Source organism: Quercus suber, unplaced genomic scaffold, assembly GCF_002906115.3.
Source record: "Quercus suber isolate HL8 unplaced genomic scaffold, Cork oak 2.0 scaffold_740, whole genome shotgun sequence".
Lineage (NCBI taxonomy): Eukaryota > Viridiplantae > Streptophyta > Magnoliopsida > Fagales > Fagaceae > Quercus > Quercus suber.
The window spans coordinates 274,825-290,224 of record NW_027070178.1 but is presented as its reverse complement, the minus strand read 5'-3'; the positions used below and the strand labels follow the sequence as shown (position 1 = coordinate 290,224).

The 15,400-nt window shown below is 38.4% G+C and overlaps 1 protein-coding gene across 1 annotated transcript in view; it reads left to right on the top strand.

Moving 5' to 3' along the window:
- Positions 1 to 15,400, top strand: part of LOC112004914 (dehydrogenase/reductase SDR family member FEY) — a 43,086-nt gene that overhangs the window by 9,758 nt on the left and 17,928 nt on the right. The window contains exon 5 of the mRNA XM_065766765.1: positions 2,604 to 2,696. Coding sequence (XP_065622837.1) covers positions 2,604 to 2,696 — 93 coding nt within the window. The remainder of the gene's footprint in view (positions 1 to 2,603; positions 2,697 to 15,400) is intronic.

The following is a 15,400-nucleotide window of genomic DNA, read 5'->3' as shown; positions in this document are numbered from 1 at the left end:
CTTTTGATAGCAGCTTGTATAGACTACCTACAAGGCTAATATGGTGAAAGTCTCTAATATTAACTGCATTAATCTTCTTGGGTATCAAACACAAAAGGTGGCATTGAGAGATTTCTCAAAGATACATTCTTTATGGAAGTTTGCAAAGAAAGCCAAAATCTCCCTTTCAAGCACACACCAACATTTTTGGAAGGCCATAGTAAAGCTATCTGGACCAAGAGCCTTTGAGCCACATATTCTCAAATTTGAAAGAACTCTTCCCCCTTGACATACCACCTGCCTCAACAAGAAGAGGGCAATGTCCAGAAATCACCCGAGGAAGAGGCCTTTGAGTCACATCCAAGAAATGATCCTCCTAATCAGTGGACACCAAAACTCTATCAATTTTAGACATAGAAGAGTTATCGGATTCACGAAACCATGTATACTCACCACCTACCAAAGGTAGATCAACCAAAGAGTTTCTCTCAATAAAATCCGAGAACTTGAACATGGCTGGACTAAAAGAAGTACAATCAAGACGCTCTGCTGGATATCTGATGATATTGAAATCACCATAAACACACCAAGCTGAGTTCCACCTTGCTCTCACACAATCAAGTTCTGTCCACGGAGCATCCCTGAGGCCAACAGTAGTCGGACCATACACCTCGTACAAAGCCAAACAAACTTGTCTACCACACCCTTCAATAGGACAAAAACAGAAAAGCATCCAACCATAGAATCAATTTTTTCATACACTGTTTTATCCCACAACAAAAGAACTCCCCCTATTGTGTGAATTGCATCCAAAGCTTCCCAATCAACAAAAGGGATACCCCAAAGACTTTTCACAACAAAAGAATTAGCGCAGTCCTTTTTTTTTTTTTTTTCTTGAAAACACACTATCACATTTCCACTCCTTGAGTAAATTATTCATAGTATCCCTCTTTTGAGGATTGTTTAATCCTCTTACATTCCAAGATAGGAGTTTCAAATTCATGGACAAAAAACTGAGCCCACCCACTGGAATTTAGGTTCCCTCTAGTTCGACACCTAGATTGCCTATCATAATTGACAATAGAAACTAAAATTTTCAATTCCCCCATACCTTTTTTAGTTGAAGAGCCAGTGTGACGAAGACTACTACCTAAAGCAGCTTGTTTTTCTCACACTTCCTCAAGCTTTTGAAAGAAAGCAATACACTACTTCTCACATGAATCAATAGGAAAGCCCACAAATTTACCAAAACCCTTCACTATCCTTTTCACCCACACTGATGGTTCTAGAACATCCTCCACACAAAAATCATCCAGGTCACCCTCCATTGATGCTACTTCTGTATCCCCATACGAAACCCACTTAGCCAGAGGTACAAAATCCGCATTACAATCATCCTTATCCTTAACTAACCCCGTGGGGTTGATCAAGTCCAACAATAGCATGACATCCTCATTAGAAACAGAACCCAGCACAGAGAGAAGAGACAATTTTCTCCCAGAAACTCGTGGTGGCGATTCATATTGGGGAGCTTGAAGACTGATAGAATCAGAGAAACCATCTTTGGAGAAGCATCGGACTTGGCCTGCCCAACAGAAGGCCCATTAGTGTTTGGAGCAACCTCAAAGTTGGGACAATTCTCTACTGATCCAACAGTGGCAAAATTTGCAGTACCCACACAACCGACCACAAGATTGAGTCTTCCTTAATTATTTGGAAACCACTACCTCCTCCATCACCCAGTCAAGGACGGTGTGAGATACCAATGACAAAGGTTCAACAAGAGGACACATTTGAAGGACATGATTGGAACTCTCTGCCTCATCCTAGCCCTTATCCACCATGACATCAATGTTGCATGCTTCTTGGTCAGCTTGTTGAAGACCATCAGTTTGGGCCGACATTGATACCACCTTGACAAAGAGAGAATCGACAAGGATAGGATGTTTGGATGGTGGTTGTGATAGTGTGGATTGAGAATTAGGGTGAGAAAGTTGAGAAATGTTTAGTATGCTAATTATGGGTGGGTTTGCGAATGATTGGAGGTATGGGTGGGTTAGGTTGAGACCCCGGGCCAAGAAGTATGGGTTTTATGGGTTGGGGTGTTTTGTTTAATTTAGTGAGATCACCGGGTCATGAAAAAATTTATTAATCATAATAGTCTGAATATAAAATAAACCATCTAGAGCTTTTATAGAGCTTCTAGGAAATAAAAAGATAAAGATAAAATCCATGAAAACTAATCCTAATTGAACTCAAATTCTATTCCAAAAGATAAAGATAATCCCCTTATGAGATAAAGAAAATTTTATTTTATTTTATTTTATTCAAAGTCATAAAATGGAGTCACCCAAGTATAGAGGAAGTATACAGCAGGTGACCAAAACATGAGATAAAGAAAATCTAAAATAATAAATTCCAAAATAATTCTAGATGTTCTCTTGCATCAATGACACTAGAAAACCTAATCTTAACCTATATTGCCGCTGACCAGCTTTTGGGGGTATGGTCAATTTGTCTTGTTTATTGGCAATGAAATTTATCTGAACTACACCTTGTTCTCTCTCCACCCTCCCCAAAAAGAATAGGGATGTTATGTTTAAATGGTTGCTTTTGGATTGCAGGTTATGTTTAGCAGTGTCCTCCATAAGCGGCTACCTGCTGAATCTGGCATTTGTGTATTATGTGCATCTCCTGGAATTGTTCAAACAAATGTTGTAAGTCTCTTGTATTTGAATCTCTTATCTTGAAAAGGAAATGTATGTATTTGTATATACTTTTTCGTTTTCCTGAACATAATTAGAGGAGAGAGAGAGAGAGAGAGAGAGAGAGAGAGAGAGAGAGAAAAAAAAAACACTTCTCTATAATGGTGGACAAGGCTGAAAAAATCTTTTTCGTTTTCCTGAACATAATTAGAGGAGAGAGAGAGAGAGAGAGAGAGAGGAGAAAAAAAAAAAAAAACACTTCTCTATAATGGTGGACAAGGCTGAAAAAACTTTTGCAAAAAGGGTAGTTTTCTTTTGGATATTGTATGCCCATCTTTAAACATCTATATGAAGTACATGCTGAACTCCAATTATATACAACTTTTTCTTCTAAGTAATATGAAGGATTTTTTTTTTGAGTCCCAATGAGAGAGAGAGAGAGAGAGGTGAAAAGGGATATAAAAATAAAACAGTTTTCTATAAAGTGGTGGGCAAGACCTAAAATACGTTGGGTAAACATCTATAGAAAGTACAGGCTGAACTCTAATTTAATAAACCTTTGTCTTCTAAGTAATATTAGGGTTTTATTTATTTATTTTTTACGTGGGTTATAGTTAGCAAATTGGTAATTTTTTTTTTTGTCGAATAAGAGATTTGAGATTTGAACCTTGTCTACACAAAAAATTGATTGGTGTCTTGTTCTCTTTAGCATGAGCAATCATTATAGAGTGAATGCCATAAGTTGAAATTCTATCGTGCCTAAAAAAAAATTAGGGATTTTTTTGAGCTCGTAGGTGAGTAGTTCAAAATCTAAATGAACTTATCAATCATACTTACTCTTAAGTAAGTTCCCTTGACAAGGCCTTAAAAACCCATAATTAATCTTACCAACATTACTAAATTATTCTTATAATATAGAGAGTTACCTTAAATGCAACAAATTTATAGTCGTTAGTATGACATGCTACACAAGATGTAACATGCAATATGTATCATATTGAAGCTGAAAAGAAATGTATTGTTTGTGCCCATGTATCATTTTGGGCACAGAGGTATCGTGTGATACAAGGGGTTATTGTGTGATATTTTGCTATAAAATTATGGACAAGACCTAAAAATCGTTGGAAAAAAGAGTAGTTTTCTTTTTGATATCATCGCCCCTCTGTAAACATCTATAGAAAGCACAGGCTGAACTCTGATATAGTACATCTTTGTCTTCTAATTAAGTAATATCAAGTGTTTTTTTTTTTTTTTAATTTTAATTTTTATTTTGAGATCTCAGGCGAGCAGACTAAAATTTAAATAAACTTATCAATCATACATACTCTAAAGGAAGTTCCCTCCGTAAGTCCATCAAAACCCATCATTAGTGTTACCAACATAATGTTAGGTCCCAAAAAATATTATCAAAAGAATTACTAAACCAAAATATTAATCACAAACAAGCACACAAATATTTATGTGGAAAACTCTTTCTCGTTGAAGGGAAAAACAACGGGATAAACTCCAAATTATTTTCTTATTATCAAATCAATTACAATAATTCTCTCAAGTTTAAGCATAACTTGAGATCCACACCGTACAATAACAAATCCTTGTATGTCTCGTGGTTGAAGAACATCTCCTTATTTTCTTTGCTCTCACACACACTAATTATTTATCTCACATATGGCAATACTTTGCACTCTCCTCTCCATTTTTTCCTTCACGCACAGCTCTCTCTCTTAGCTGTTCTTTATGCCTCGTGTTCTTTCTTCACTTTGCAACATCAAACAAAAATTCAGAAATTCTTCTAGATTTATGTGCTTTACAAAAAACGTTGTCGACAAAACCCAAACCTTGTTGTCTCTCTCCTTGCATTGCCTCTCAAGCAAAAATCCATTTTTTCTCTCTTGGTTGTAGCACCCTCTATTTCGCCCTATTAGTCTTGTTTTTTTTGGATTGGGGGTGGGGGGGTGGGGGGTGTTTACTGCACTTCGCATGGTCATGGGAGATATCATTTCAGCTTCACAAAATGCTTTTGTTTTGAATGGGCAGATTCTCTTATGCAGTTTATTTTTAAAGCTAGCTGTTACTAGTGATAAGTAGTTCCTTTTACTTTTAATAGCCTTTATCACTTGAAACAGAAAGTTAGTTAGCTGATAGGTTGTTAGTGATAAGTGCAATAGCCTATTAATTAGTTAGAGAAGTTTGTTAGGCAAAGCCAATCACATGGCAGCCACATGGTGGGTTCTTGTAACTAATTCAGCAGTTTGCTTATGTAAATATAAATAAGCAAGGCTGCCCTCATTGTAACTAGTTGAATTTAAATCCAAGAAATCTCTACCTATGAGGTATTATTCCAAGTGTCTCTTGAAGAGCTAGTTCATTCTTTTTTTTTTCTCTAAGCAACTTAGCTTTCTAAAGTAGCTTTCCTTTTCAATAACTAAGTTGCAAATCCTGCCACCAATATTGCAAGTGGTGTGAAAAATGTTGCTTCTTAACCAATCCTCCTACTCCTTCTGTTTTGATACTAACAGGGTCTTCTTCATGACCAAAGCCAAGCCTTCTTCCTCATTTGAGTCCCCTATAACAATTGCTTCTTCATACATTGGGAATTCTTCATCTTCCTGGTCTTCACAACCTTCAATCAACAAAGCTTTACCCTTGCCTTGAGCATTAACTCCCCCTTTCTTGCAATCTGGGGCCTTGTGCCCAGCTTCTCCACACTTGTTGCACTTAAATGTAAAACTTTGTGTTGCTTTAGGGACAAGTTTGGTTGCACCAGAAGTTGAAGGCAGACCTACACTATCAATCTTGAAAGGCACACACTATTAGTAGTTGGCCTTCCTTGAGTGCTGACTTGGGTACTTTTGTTACCACCGTAAGCTTGAAATTGCTGAAATGTTTTCTTGCAAGTTGCTTCTCAAACATCAAGGCTCTATTATAAGCTTCAAAGACAGACCATAGTTGTAAAGATAAGGCGTCTTGAATTGGTGTTTTAAGACCACTCAAGAACCTTCGTGGTTCAAGTTACCATTGAACTCAGGTAACTCAATCTTGAACTTTGATTCCCATTTTGGTTCTCCCTTTGGAGGAACAGACACTTTCCCTGGAACACCTTCTCTAGGCTTACGAATCGGGTTACTGAAGTTGATGTGACTGTCAGTTTCAGCATCTTCAGCAGATTCATCATCATTTCTAGGATGATGACGCTAGTTTCTTCTCACTTCCTCAGTCAAGGGAGCAAGCTGCCCCCTTAGTAGCTCCACAATCTACTCCAATGTCACTTGGGGTTCTCCTTCTTGGTTTGGTTGACTGATGCCTAGGATGAACCTACACCTCAGGTTCATGTGTTATAGAAGCTTTCTTGTTCCTTCTATTGTATACTACTGGTGTTATCTACAAAAATACTTAGGCTCACTAGTAGAGGATAAGAAAATGAGTGCAAGAATTGAATCTTGAATAGGCTATGCTGTAGAATAGAAAAGACAAGAAAGAACTCAAATTCCCAAATGGATCTCAAGCTTTGATACCAAATTATGATGGAGGAAAATGGTGAAAAGGAAAACTACTTTAGAAAGCTAAGTTGCTTAAAGAAAAGAAAGAATGAACTAGCTCTTCAAGAGACACACTCTTGGAATAATACCTCATAAGTAGAGATTTCTTGGATTCAAATTCAACTAGTTACAATGAGGGCCTTAGTTATTTATAGTTACATAAGCAAGCTGCTGAGTTATTTACAAGAACCCACCATGTGGCTGCCATGTGATTGGCCAAAGCCTAACAAACTTCTCTAACTAACTAATAGGTTATTGCACTTATCACTAACAACTTATCAGCTAACTAACTTTTTGTTACAAGTTATAAAAACTATTAAAAGTAAAAGGAGCTTATCATACAACATAAACACTAGTAACAACTAGCTTAAAAAATGAACTGCATCATTCTTGACTTTGTTCTTATTGCTAATGAATGTCTTGATACTAGATTGAAGACTGGTCTGTGATGTAGGAGCAAAACCAAAATTATTTTAAAATTTACATTTTCAGTTTTTTGTATTTATCTTATAGGAAATTGGATAATTGTAGACTTTTATTTGAATAGGTATTAGATTTGAGATTAGATAGGGATTAGTATTTGAGTTTAGTCAGGATTATTTTTCTTTAGTTGTTATCTTTTATCTCTTTATTTCCTGGAAGCTCTAGTTCTATATAAGCATCTGGTTTATTTGTATTTTAGAATAGAAAATTGATTGATTAATGATATTTAGGTTGGAGATTTTCCCATAGTTGGGTGCTGATTCCTAACGCCCTTAGGTGTTGATGCCTAAGTTTTGCTTGGTTTTGATTTCAATTGACCCTAAGTAATGCTTGACGATAGTCAATTTAAGAAAAAGGAAGGTTTAGATTTTGGATTGGTGTTATACGTGCTAAATAAAATGATGAATTGGTGACCATCTTTTCCTTCATTGTTTGGTGGCTATGGATCTGTGGTCTATGGTTTTTTTGGATTATTTGGAATAAGTTGGGTTATGCCTAAGTCAATCGTTGGGCTCCTAGCTTCCTTGCAAGGTCGGTTTGGTCGTCATCGAAATGGACATATATGGATAATTGTTCTCCTTTGTTTAATGTGGTGTCTTTGGAGGGAAAGAAATTGTAGGTGCTTTGAAGATGATGAGAGATCCATGCCAGACCTCGAAGTTTTTTTCTTTAGAACCTTATTGGATTGGTTGTCAACTTTGCGAAACCATCATTTTCCTCTTTTCTTGTTTTTCTCTATGTTGCACGGATACGGACACGGGTACAGGTACGACATGGGTACTGGTACGGTGGTAAGGCAATTTTTGAAAAACAAGGGTATGACATAGCGTGGGTACGGCAATTAATTAATTAATTAATTAACATTTATATTTAGGTATATTTTCAAATATTTTTAGACATAAAATACGTTTATGTCTAGAATTTACCTACAATATTTAACTTTAATAAATAAAAAAACTATAGCAGGACACACAAAAACAAAAATCACTAAATCCATAAATATTATGAGGCAAAGGCTAAGGGAAAAAAAAGTTATAAAATTAAAATAAACCAAAGAAAATATAAAATACTAAACAATATATATATATATCTCTATATAGTGAGGGCCAAACCCAAAGGGCCAAAGCAAAAAAGAAAAAAGAAAGATCACTTGAGAGAGAAGAAGTGTGATACCTGAAGGAGAGATCGAGAGAGAGAGAGAGAAACCGCGGAGGCAGACAAGCTTTGGGGTCGCCAGAGTCGCTGATCTATGCACAAACAAAGGACAGAGGGGCTCGGCTGAGGAGTGAGAAGGGATTGGGAGTGTGTCTGTGTGTGTGCTGTCTGCTGTGTGGGCTTTTCAGAAAAGAGGCAACAAATTTTTAGGCTTTTCAGCACAAGATCAACAGTAAGTGCATGTCTAGATGTCAAAATCCTGTGCTTTTTAGTTATTTATTTATTATTTTTTATGATTTGCTGTGTCCACCGTGTCGGTGCCATGACGATGCTGTGTCGAAATTCAAAAAAAAAAAAAGGACGGGACACCTCTCAAACACGGATTTTGGGCATGTTTTACTAGTACCCATGTCTGACACGTGTTGGACACGGGTACGGAGCCAAAATTTCCGTGCCCGTGCTACATAGGTTTTTCTGGATTCATGTAATTTTTGCTCTTGATTTGTTGACCTTTGTACACTTCCTGTGTACTAGGGTGTCGGTTTTTCTATATCTATAAATCATATTACTTAAAAAAAAAAAAAAAAAAAAAAAAACTCCTTTCTCATTCCCTTTCGAACAAGAAATACATTACCTCTTTAACAAGTTATAGACTTTCCTTCCACTCCAAGGAATAGCCTTTTCTTCCACACAAAGTAAACCAAAATTAATTTTTCCTTCTTCAACTAGGAAATCCAATTAACTTTCCTAGTCAAATTGAAATTTAAGGCAATGTCCCAACAATCTGCACCTTAGACTCAAATTCCATCTAGTAGTCTTCTTTTCTCTTAAGATAGCTCCACCTTAATCAAGTAGTCTTCTTTCCTCTTTACATATCTCCACCTTAATCAAAGTAAGGTCATCCGTCTTAATTCACACAAAGAATCCACCAACTAAATCAACCAAGCTCTAATACCACTTGTTAGGTCCTAAAACATATTATTATCAAAATTATTAAACCAAAATATCAATTACACACAAGAATACACATATTTACGTGGAAAGCCCTTTCTCCTTGAAGGGAAAAACCATGGACAAATTCCGAATTATTTGACTATTATCTAATCAATTACAATAATACTCTCAAGTTTAAGCCTAATTTGAGATCCACACCATACAATAATAAATCCTCTTATTAATATCGCATGGCTAAATAAAATTTCCTTATTTTTTTTTCTCTCACACACACTAATTATTTATCTTACAGGTAGCAATACTTCGCACTCTTCTCTCCATTTTTCCCACCATGCACAACTCTCTCTCTTGGTTGCTCTCTGTGGCTCTTCTTCTTTCTTCACTTTGCAACATCAAACAAAGTTTCATAAATTCTGCTTGATTTGTGTGCTTTACAAAAAATGTTGTCGAGAAAATGCAAACCTTGTTATCTCTCTTCTTGCATTACCTCCCAAGCGAAAATCCTTTTTTCTCTTTTGTTTTTTATGCTCTATTTTTCCCTCTCCATAGGGAGGACCTTTGGGCCAAAGCCATCAGATTCTTTGTAGTAGCATCTATTTATAAGATTCTTTTCCTATTAACTCCTGGACAAGGAATACATTACTTATTTAACAAGTAATAGGTTCTTATTCCACTCCAAGTAATAGCCTTTTTTTCCACTCCAAGTAAACAAAAATTAGTTTTTTCTTCCTCAACTGGGAAACCCAATTAACTTTTTAAGTCACAATTGGAATTTGAGGCAATTTCCTAACATGTTACAAAATTATCCATGTAATAAATAGAGTTACATTTTAAAACTTAAATGCAAAATATTTATAGTTGTCAAATCAACATATAGTATATTCTGTATGAGTGTATAAGAAAAGAGTTAGGAAAAGAAATTGGGTGTTCTTGCTAGTCAGTACATTTCATATTGAAAAATAGACCCTCTATATCCAAAATGGCCTGAACACATTTGCCTTGATCAAATCCAAGACAGGGAAAAAAAAAAAAAGAATATGATACTTCCTTCCGAACTTGGTAGGATAGGGAAAATTTTGTTTTCTTTCCCCTATAAGAACATATTCCTTGACCTACAAAGTTTTAACGTTATTTTGTAAGTTTAGATACCATTTCCCCTTTTCAATCTTCATACTTTGGTATATATAATTTATAAGTGGTGATATCATTTTGTCATTGAACAATATGAAGGACAAAGATTATATAGTAGAAATACTAGATTGTCTTGGCCTTTACCCTACATTTGGATTGGATGTTCTCATTGAAAAGTCTCTCTTAAAAGATTATGTAAATAAATATTGGATGCACACAAAATTGAGAGGCCTGGCTACCTCGAATTAGTCACAGAACTTGTGGTTGTCCTCTGTTGTTATGGGGGGTTCAATTTTCTTTTTCGTAGAATCTAAGACTTTCGAATTCTCAGTTGAGGAGGGAGGTACGTATTTCATGTTATGCATTTTTGAGCGAAGTCGGGATTCTCTCCGATCAGTTTTCATGGGCAGAGAAAGCGCTAAGTGTTTGCTAGCTATTGTGGAGGATCTAATGTCTAATAAAACTCCTGGTAACTGTGCACGAACCTTTAGGGATGATGAGAAAGTTTTTATTTTGCAATTGGGTTCCAATTCACACGGCAGTTTTTTAATGATCTCGGAACTCATCCATGGCCGTCGGAAAGGATTTCTCGTGGTGCCAGAAGGGAAAGCTAGAAGTGGGTGGCGAGGTTTTGGATTTCATCTAAGGAAAGCAATTGCACCTGGATCACTTGCCACCAACAGCCTTTTCACTCTGTCCTGAGACCGATAGTGGAGAATCACAAAACTTTTCTGCAGGCAGCGCCGGAGGGTGATCGGAGAGAGGGTAGTGGTAGCAGAAAAGGAAAGCAATTAATGCCAGAGTTTCAAATTTCAACCGAATCAAATTTGAGCAATAAAAGCCATGATATACGCGATTTGAATGCTGGGAAGAAACAAGCAATTTCTAAGGCTAAATTGTCGGTTGAGATTACAGAGAGCAACAGCGGTGTCAATGATTCACCTTTAACGTTGGATGTTGACCTGAGATTGGAGCGTGGGCCAGATGGTGAGTGGGAGGTAATCTAGTCCAAAGTCAAGGAATTGGGCCGCAAAGAAAAACCCAAAGACTTTAAGCCCGAAGATAAAAGCTAGTTTAAACCCATAGCTCCCTTCAATGCAAAGCCCAAACTTAATCCCAAGCCCATCACAGTCTGGCGACCCAAACCAAAGCAAACACTTCAAAATGGCAAGACCCAGCCAGGTCACTTGATTTCTGCTTCGAAGAGCTCAGTCAGCGATCCTTGCAGAGGCGATGTGGATTCTAACTCCGAACTACCTCCAGCTGATTCCCAAAGCTTGTTGAGGCTAGCCCAGTCGATGAAAGTCTCCGACGGTGCCGGTAGTGACCTTATTGGCGCCGATGAGCCCGATAATGAGATTCTCAGCTCCGATGAGTCCGATACAGCGTTTCTCAGCTCCGATGAACTCGATGAGTCCGATGAGTTAGCAAAAACCTCCGATGGTGAAGAGAAATTGCACCAAGACATCCGTTTGATACTTCAGGAGAATACTGGCAACGTTAGCAAGAAGTGGGGGAATTTAGAACAGTGGGTGCTTGAACTTCGAGATGGAAGAAGAGTGGCGGTTCCGATTCAGATTTCTCTGCCCCTGGGTGAAGTCACAGAGGTATTGGAAGAGCAAACCCAATTGGCCTTGGTCCCCTTGAAGTGTCCAGATGTTGTGGAGGTGTCATCAGCCCAAGTTGATGAGAATAATGTACTTGTGGAGGATTGGGTCTCAGACACTTGTTCAGAGTCTTCTGTGCTACCTAATGTAGGGGGTTTGTCGCCTCTAAGTGTGGAACCGCTGGCCTTTTCTCTACCCTTGGCAATGGAAGGGCAGGAAGTGTTGGGTGTAGAGAATCCAGTGAGGGGAGAAGCTTACTCTGAGTGGTTCCAAAGCAGATTTAAAGGGTTTGATGACTTCCTGGGCACGTCCCTAAAAGGTTTGGAAAATCAAGCTACCACCTTTTTATTGGCCGTTGAGGCTGAATTACATCGTAGGGCTCTTTTGGAAAAAAAAAGCACGTGATTTGAAGAGTTCTGGGGTGAAAGGTATTACAGAGCTGAAGGGTCTATTCAGCTCGATTAATTATGGTTCTACTTCAACTAGGCGCAGTGGTATTAATAGGGAACGGGCTCTTTCTGTTCCTAAATGAATCTGAAGATGATTTCCTGGAATGTCAGAGGATTGAATGAGGTTGGGAAGAGACTTCAGATTCGTAATTTGTTGCGTGCATGGAGACCTGACATTGTCTGTTTGCAGGAGACCAAACTTGAATGGATTACTAGAGGAATAGTCAGAAGTATCTGGAGCTGTCCATATGTCGACTGGTTGTACTTGGGTTCAGAAGGTGCTTCTGGAGGTATTGTATTGATGTGGGATCGGAGGGTAGTGGAAAAGGTGGAAGAAGCAGTAGGGCGCTTTTCTGTTTCATGCAAATTTAAAAACGTAGGCGATCAATTTGAATGGGCTTTTACTGGTTTATATGGGCCAAATTCGAACAAGAGGCGTAGGAAGATGTGGGAGGAACTGACAGGGCTGATTAGTTGGTGGGATGTGCCATGGTGCCTAGGAGGTGACTTTACTATAATTCGCTTCCCATCGGAAAGATTAGGGGCTACAATTAGTACTCGGGCTATGTATGAATTTTCAGATTTTATCTCTCTTCATGGACTGATGGATATACCAATGGAAGGAGGCCTTTATACTTGCTCCAACAATTCTTCTGCCTCTAGAATAGACCGGTTTCTTTTCTCTCCGCTTTTGGCAGATCATTTCACCACTCTATTTGCACAGAGAAGGTTGTCTAAGGTACTTTCAGACCACTACCCAATTCTGTTGGAGGGGGGGGGGAATCATCGGAGAGGTAGAACTCCTTTTCGTTTTGAAAATATGTGGTTGAAGGTGGAGAATTTTGTTGATAAAGTGAAAACCTGGTGGGCATCCTATTTGTTCCAAGGCAACCTGAGTTTTATACTAGCTAAGAAGTTGGCAGCCTTGAAGTTGGACCTAAAAAAATGGAACGAAGTAGAGTTTGGCAATGTCACTTTAAAGAAACAGTAGTTATGGAACAAATTGAATGACTTGGATGTTAGAGAGGAGACTCAACCTTTAACAGCTGAGGAGAAGTTAGAACAAGTTAATCTCCGTACTGAGATTGAAAAGCTTACTCTCTTAGAAGAGATTAGTTGGAGGCAGAAGTCTAGGATGCTACACTTGAGGGAGGGGGATGCAAGTACAAATTTTTTTCATAGAATGGCTAATTCCAATAGAAGAAATAACGGTATTGAGAGCCTTATGGTTGATGGAACCTTGTCTTTTGATCAAGGTATGATTGCTGATTGTGTTACTCAATTCTTTATGAATTTATACTCAGAGCAGCAAGTTGTTCGACCTTTTCCAGAAGTCTTGGTATTTCCTAGGATATCCGGTGATAATGCTGATTGGATAGATAGACCATTTGAGGAGGCAGAAATTTTTGATGTGATACAGAATTTTAATGGCGACAAAGCACCTGGACCTGATGGGTTTCCAATGGCCTTCTTCCAAGCATGTTGGGGTATCCTCAAAACTGACCTTATGGCTGTATTTCACCATTTTTTCGCTAAAGGTCAGTTTGAGAAGAGCTTGAATGCAACGTTCATCACTCTCATCCCTAAAAAATATCCAGCAATTGAAGTCAAAGATTTTCGCCCCATTAGTCTTGTTGGGGGGGTTTATAAAATCATTGCTAAGGTCTTAGCCACCAGACTTCGAATGGTCATGGAAGATATAATTTCTCCTTCTCAAAATGCTTTTGTGAGGAACAGGCAGATTCTTGACCCTGTGCTTATTGCTAACGAATGTCTTGACAGTAGAGTGAAAACTGGTTTGCCAGGGATACTTTGCAAATTAGATGTTGAGAAGGCTTTTGATCATGTCAACTGGGGTTTTCTTATGCAGTTACTAGAACGGAGTGGGTTCTCTGCTAAATGGAGGCAGTGGATTTTCTTTGGTATATCTACAGTTCGTTTCTCTATCTTGATAAATGGCACCCCTTGTGGGTTTTTTGAGAGCTCCAGGGGGTTAAGACAAGGTGACCCATTGTCCCCCTTCTTGTTTGTCTTGGTGATGGAAGCCCTTGGGAGAATGTTGGATAAAGCTGTCCATGATGGTCACATGTCAGGCTATGGTGTAGGTCATTTAGAGGGAAGATCTTTGGAGGTGTCACATCTGCTCTTTGCGGACGACACTCTAATTTTTTGTGATGCTGATTTGGATCAGGTTTTGTTTCTCCGTATGATTCTCATTTGGTTTGAGGCGGTTTTTGGTTTGAAGATAAATTTGGGTAAGTCAGAGCTGGTTCCTGTTGGTATGGTGCACAATCTCAACTTATTGTTGAATGTCCTTGGTTGTAAACAAGGTACCCTTCCAATGAAATATTTAGGCCTTCCTTTGGGAGCTAAATGCAAGGATAAGGCAATTTGGAACCCAATTCTGGAGAAGATAGAACGGAAATTAGCAGGATGGAAACGTTTATACTTATCCAAGGGAGGTAGAGTCACTTTAATTAAAAGCACTCTATCTAATTTACCCACTTATTTTCTATCTTTATTTCCTATTCCTGTTTCTGTGACTAACAGAATTGAGAAACTTCAGAGGGATTTCTTATGGGGGTGGCATTGGTGATGAACCAAAATTCCATTTGGTTAAATGGGCTACTGTTTGCACTCCCATTGCTTCGGGTGGTTTGGGGATAAGAAAGGTAAGACTTTTTAATGAAGCTTTGCTTGGGAAGTGGCTATGGAGATTTGGGATGGAGAGGGCTGCCCTTTGGAGGCAAGTGATAGCCGTGAAATATGGTTGTGAATGGGGTAGTTGGTGTACTAGGCCTACTAATGGTCCATGTGGTGTTGGCTTGTGGAAAAATATTAGTCGGGGATGGCCTACTTTCTTTCGCCGCATTCTATATGATATTGGGGATGGGTCTAGGGTGAAATTTTGGCAAGATTGTTGGTGTGGAGAAACATCTCTTGTAGTCAGCTATCCTGAATTGTTTAGATTTTGCCGAGATCAAGCGGTTAGTGTGGCTGAGGTTATGAAGTTTGATAACGGAATCCTGTTTTGGGATGTAAGTTTCTTTAGGGGTGTACATGCCCGGGAACTTGAGGCACTAGATAGTTTCATGGATACCATATATGGTGCGTCGGTTAGAGGGCTTGGTGAGGATAAGATGTGCTGGAAATCTATTAGAGAGAAGGGCTTCACGGTTAGGGATTATTACAATCCTCTTAATGGGCTCTAATGACTATTGTTTTCCTTGGAAAAGCATTTGGAAGCAGAAGATCCCTTCTCGAGTAGCTTTCTTTGTTTGGACTGTTGCTTTAGGGAAATGCTTAACGATTGACAATTTACGAAGAAGGAAGGTTTGGATATTAGACTGGTGCTACATGTGCAAGTGTAATGGGGAATCGGTTGATCATCTTTTTCT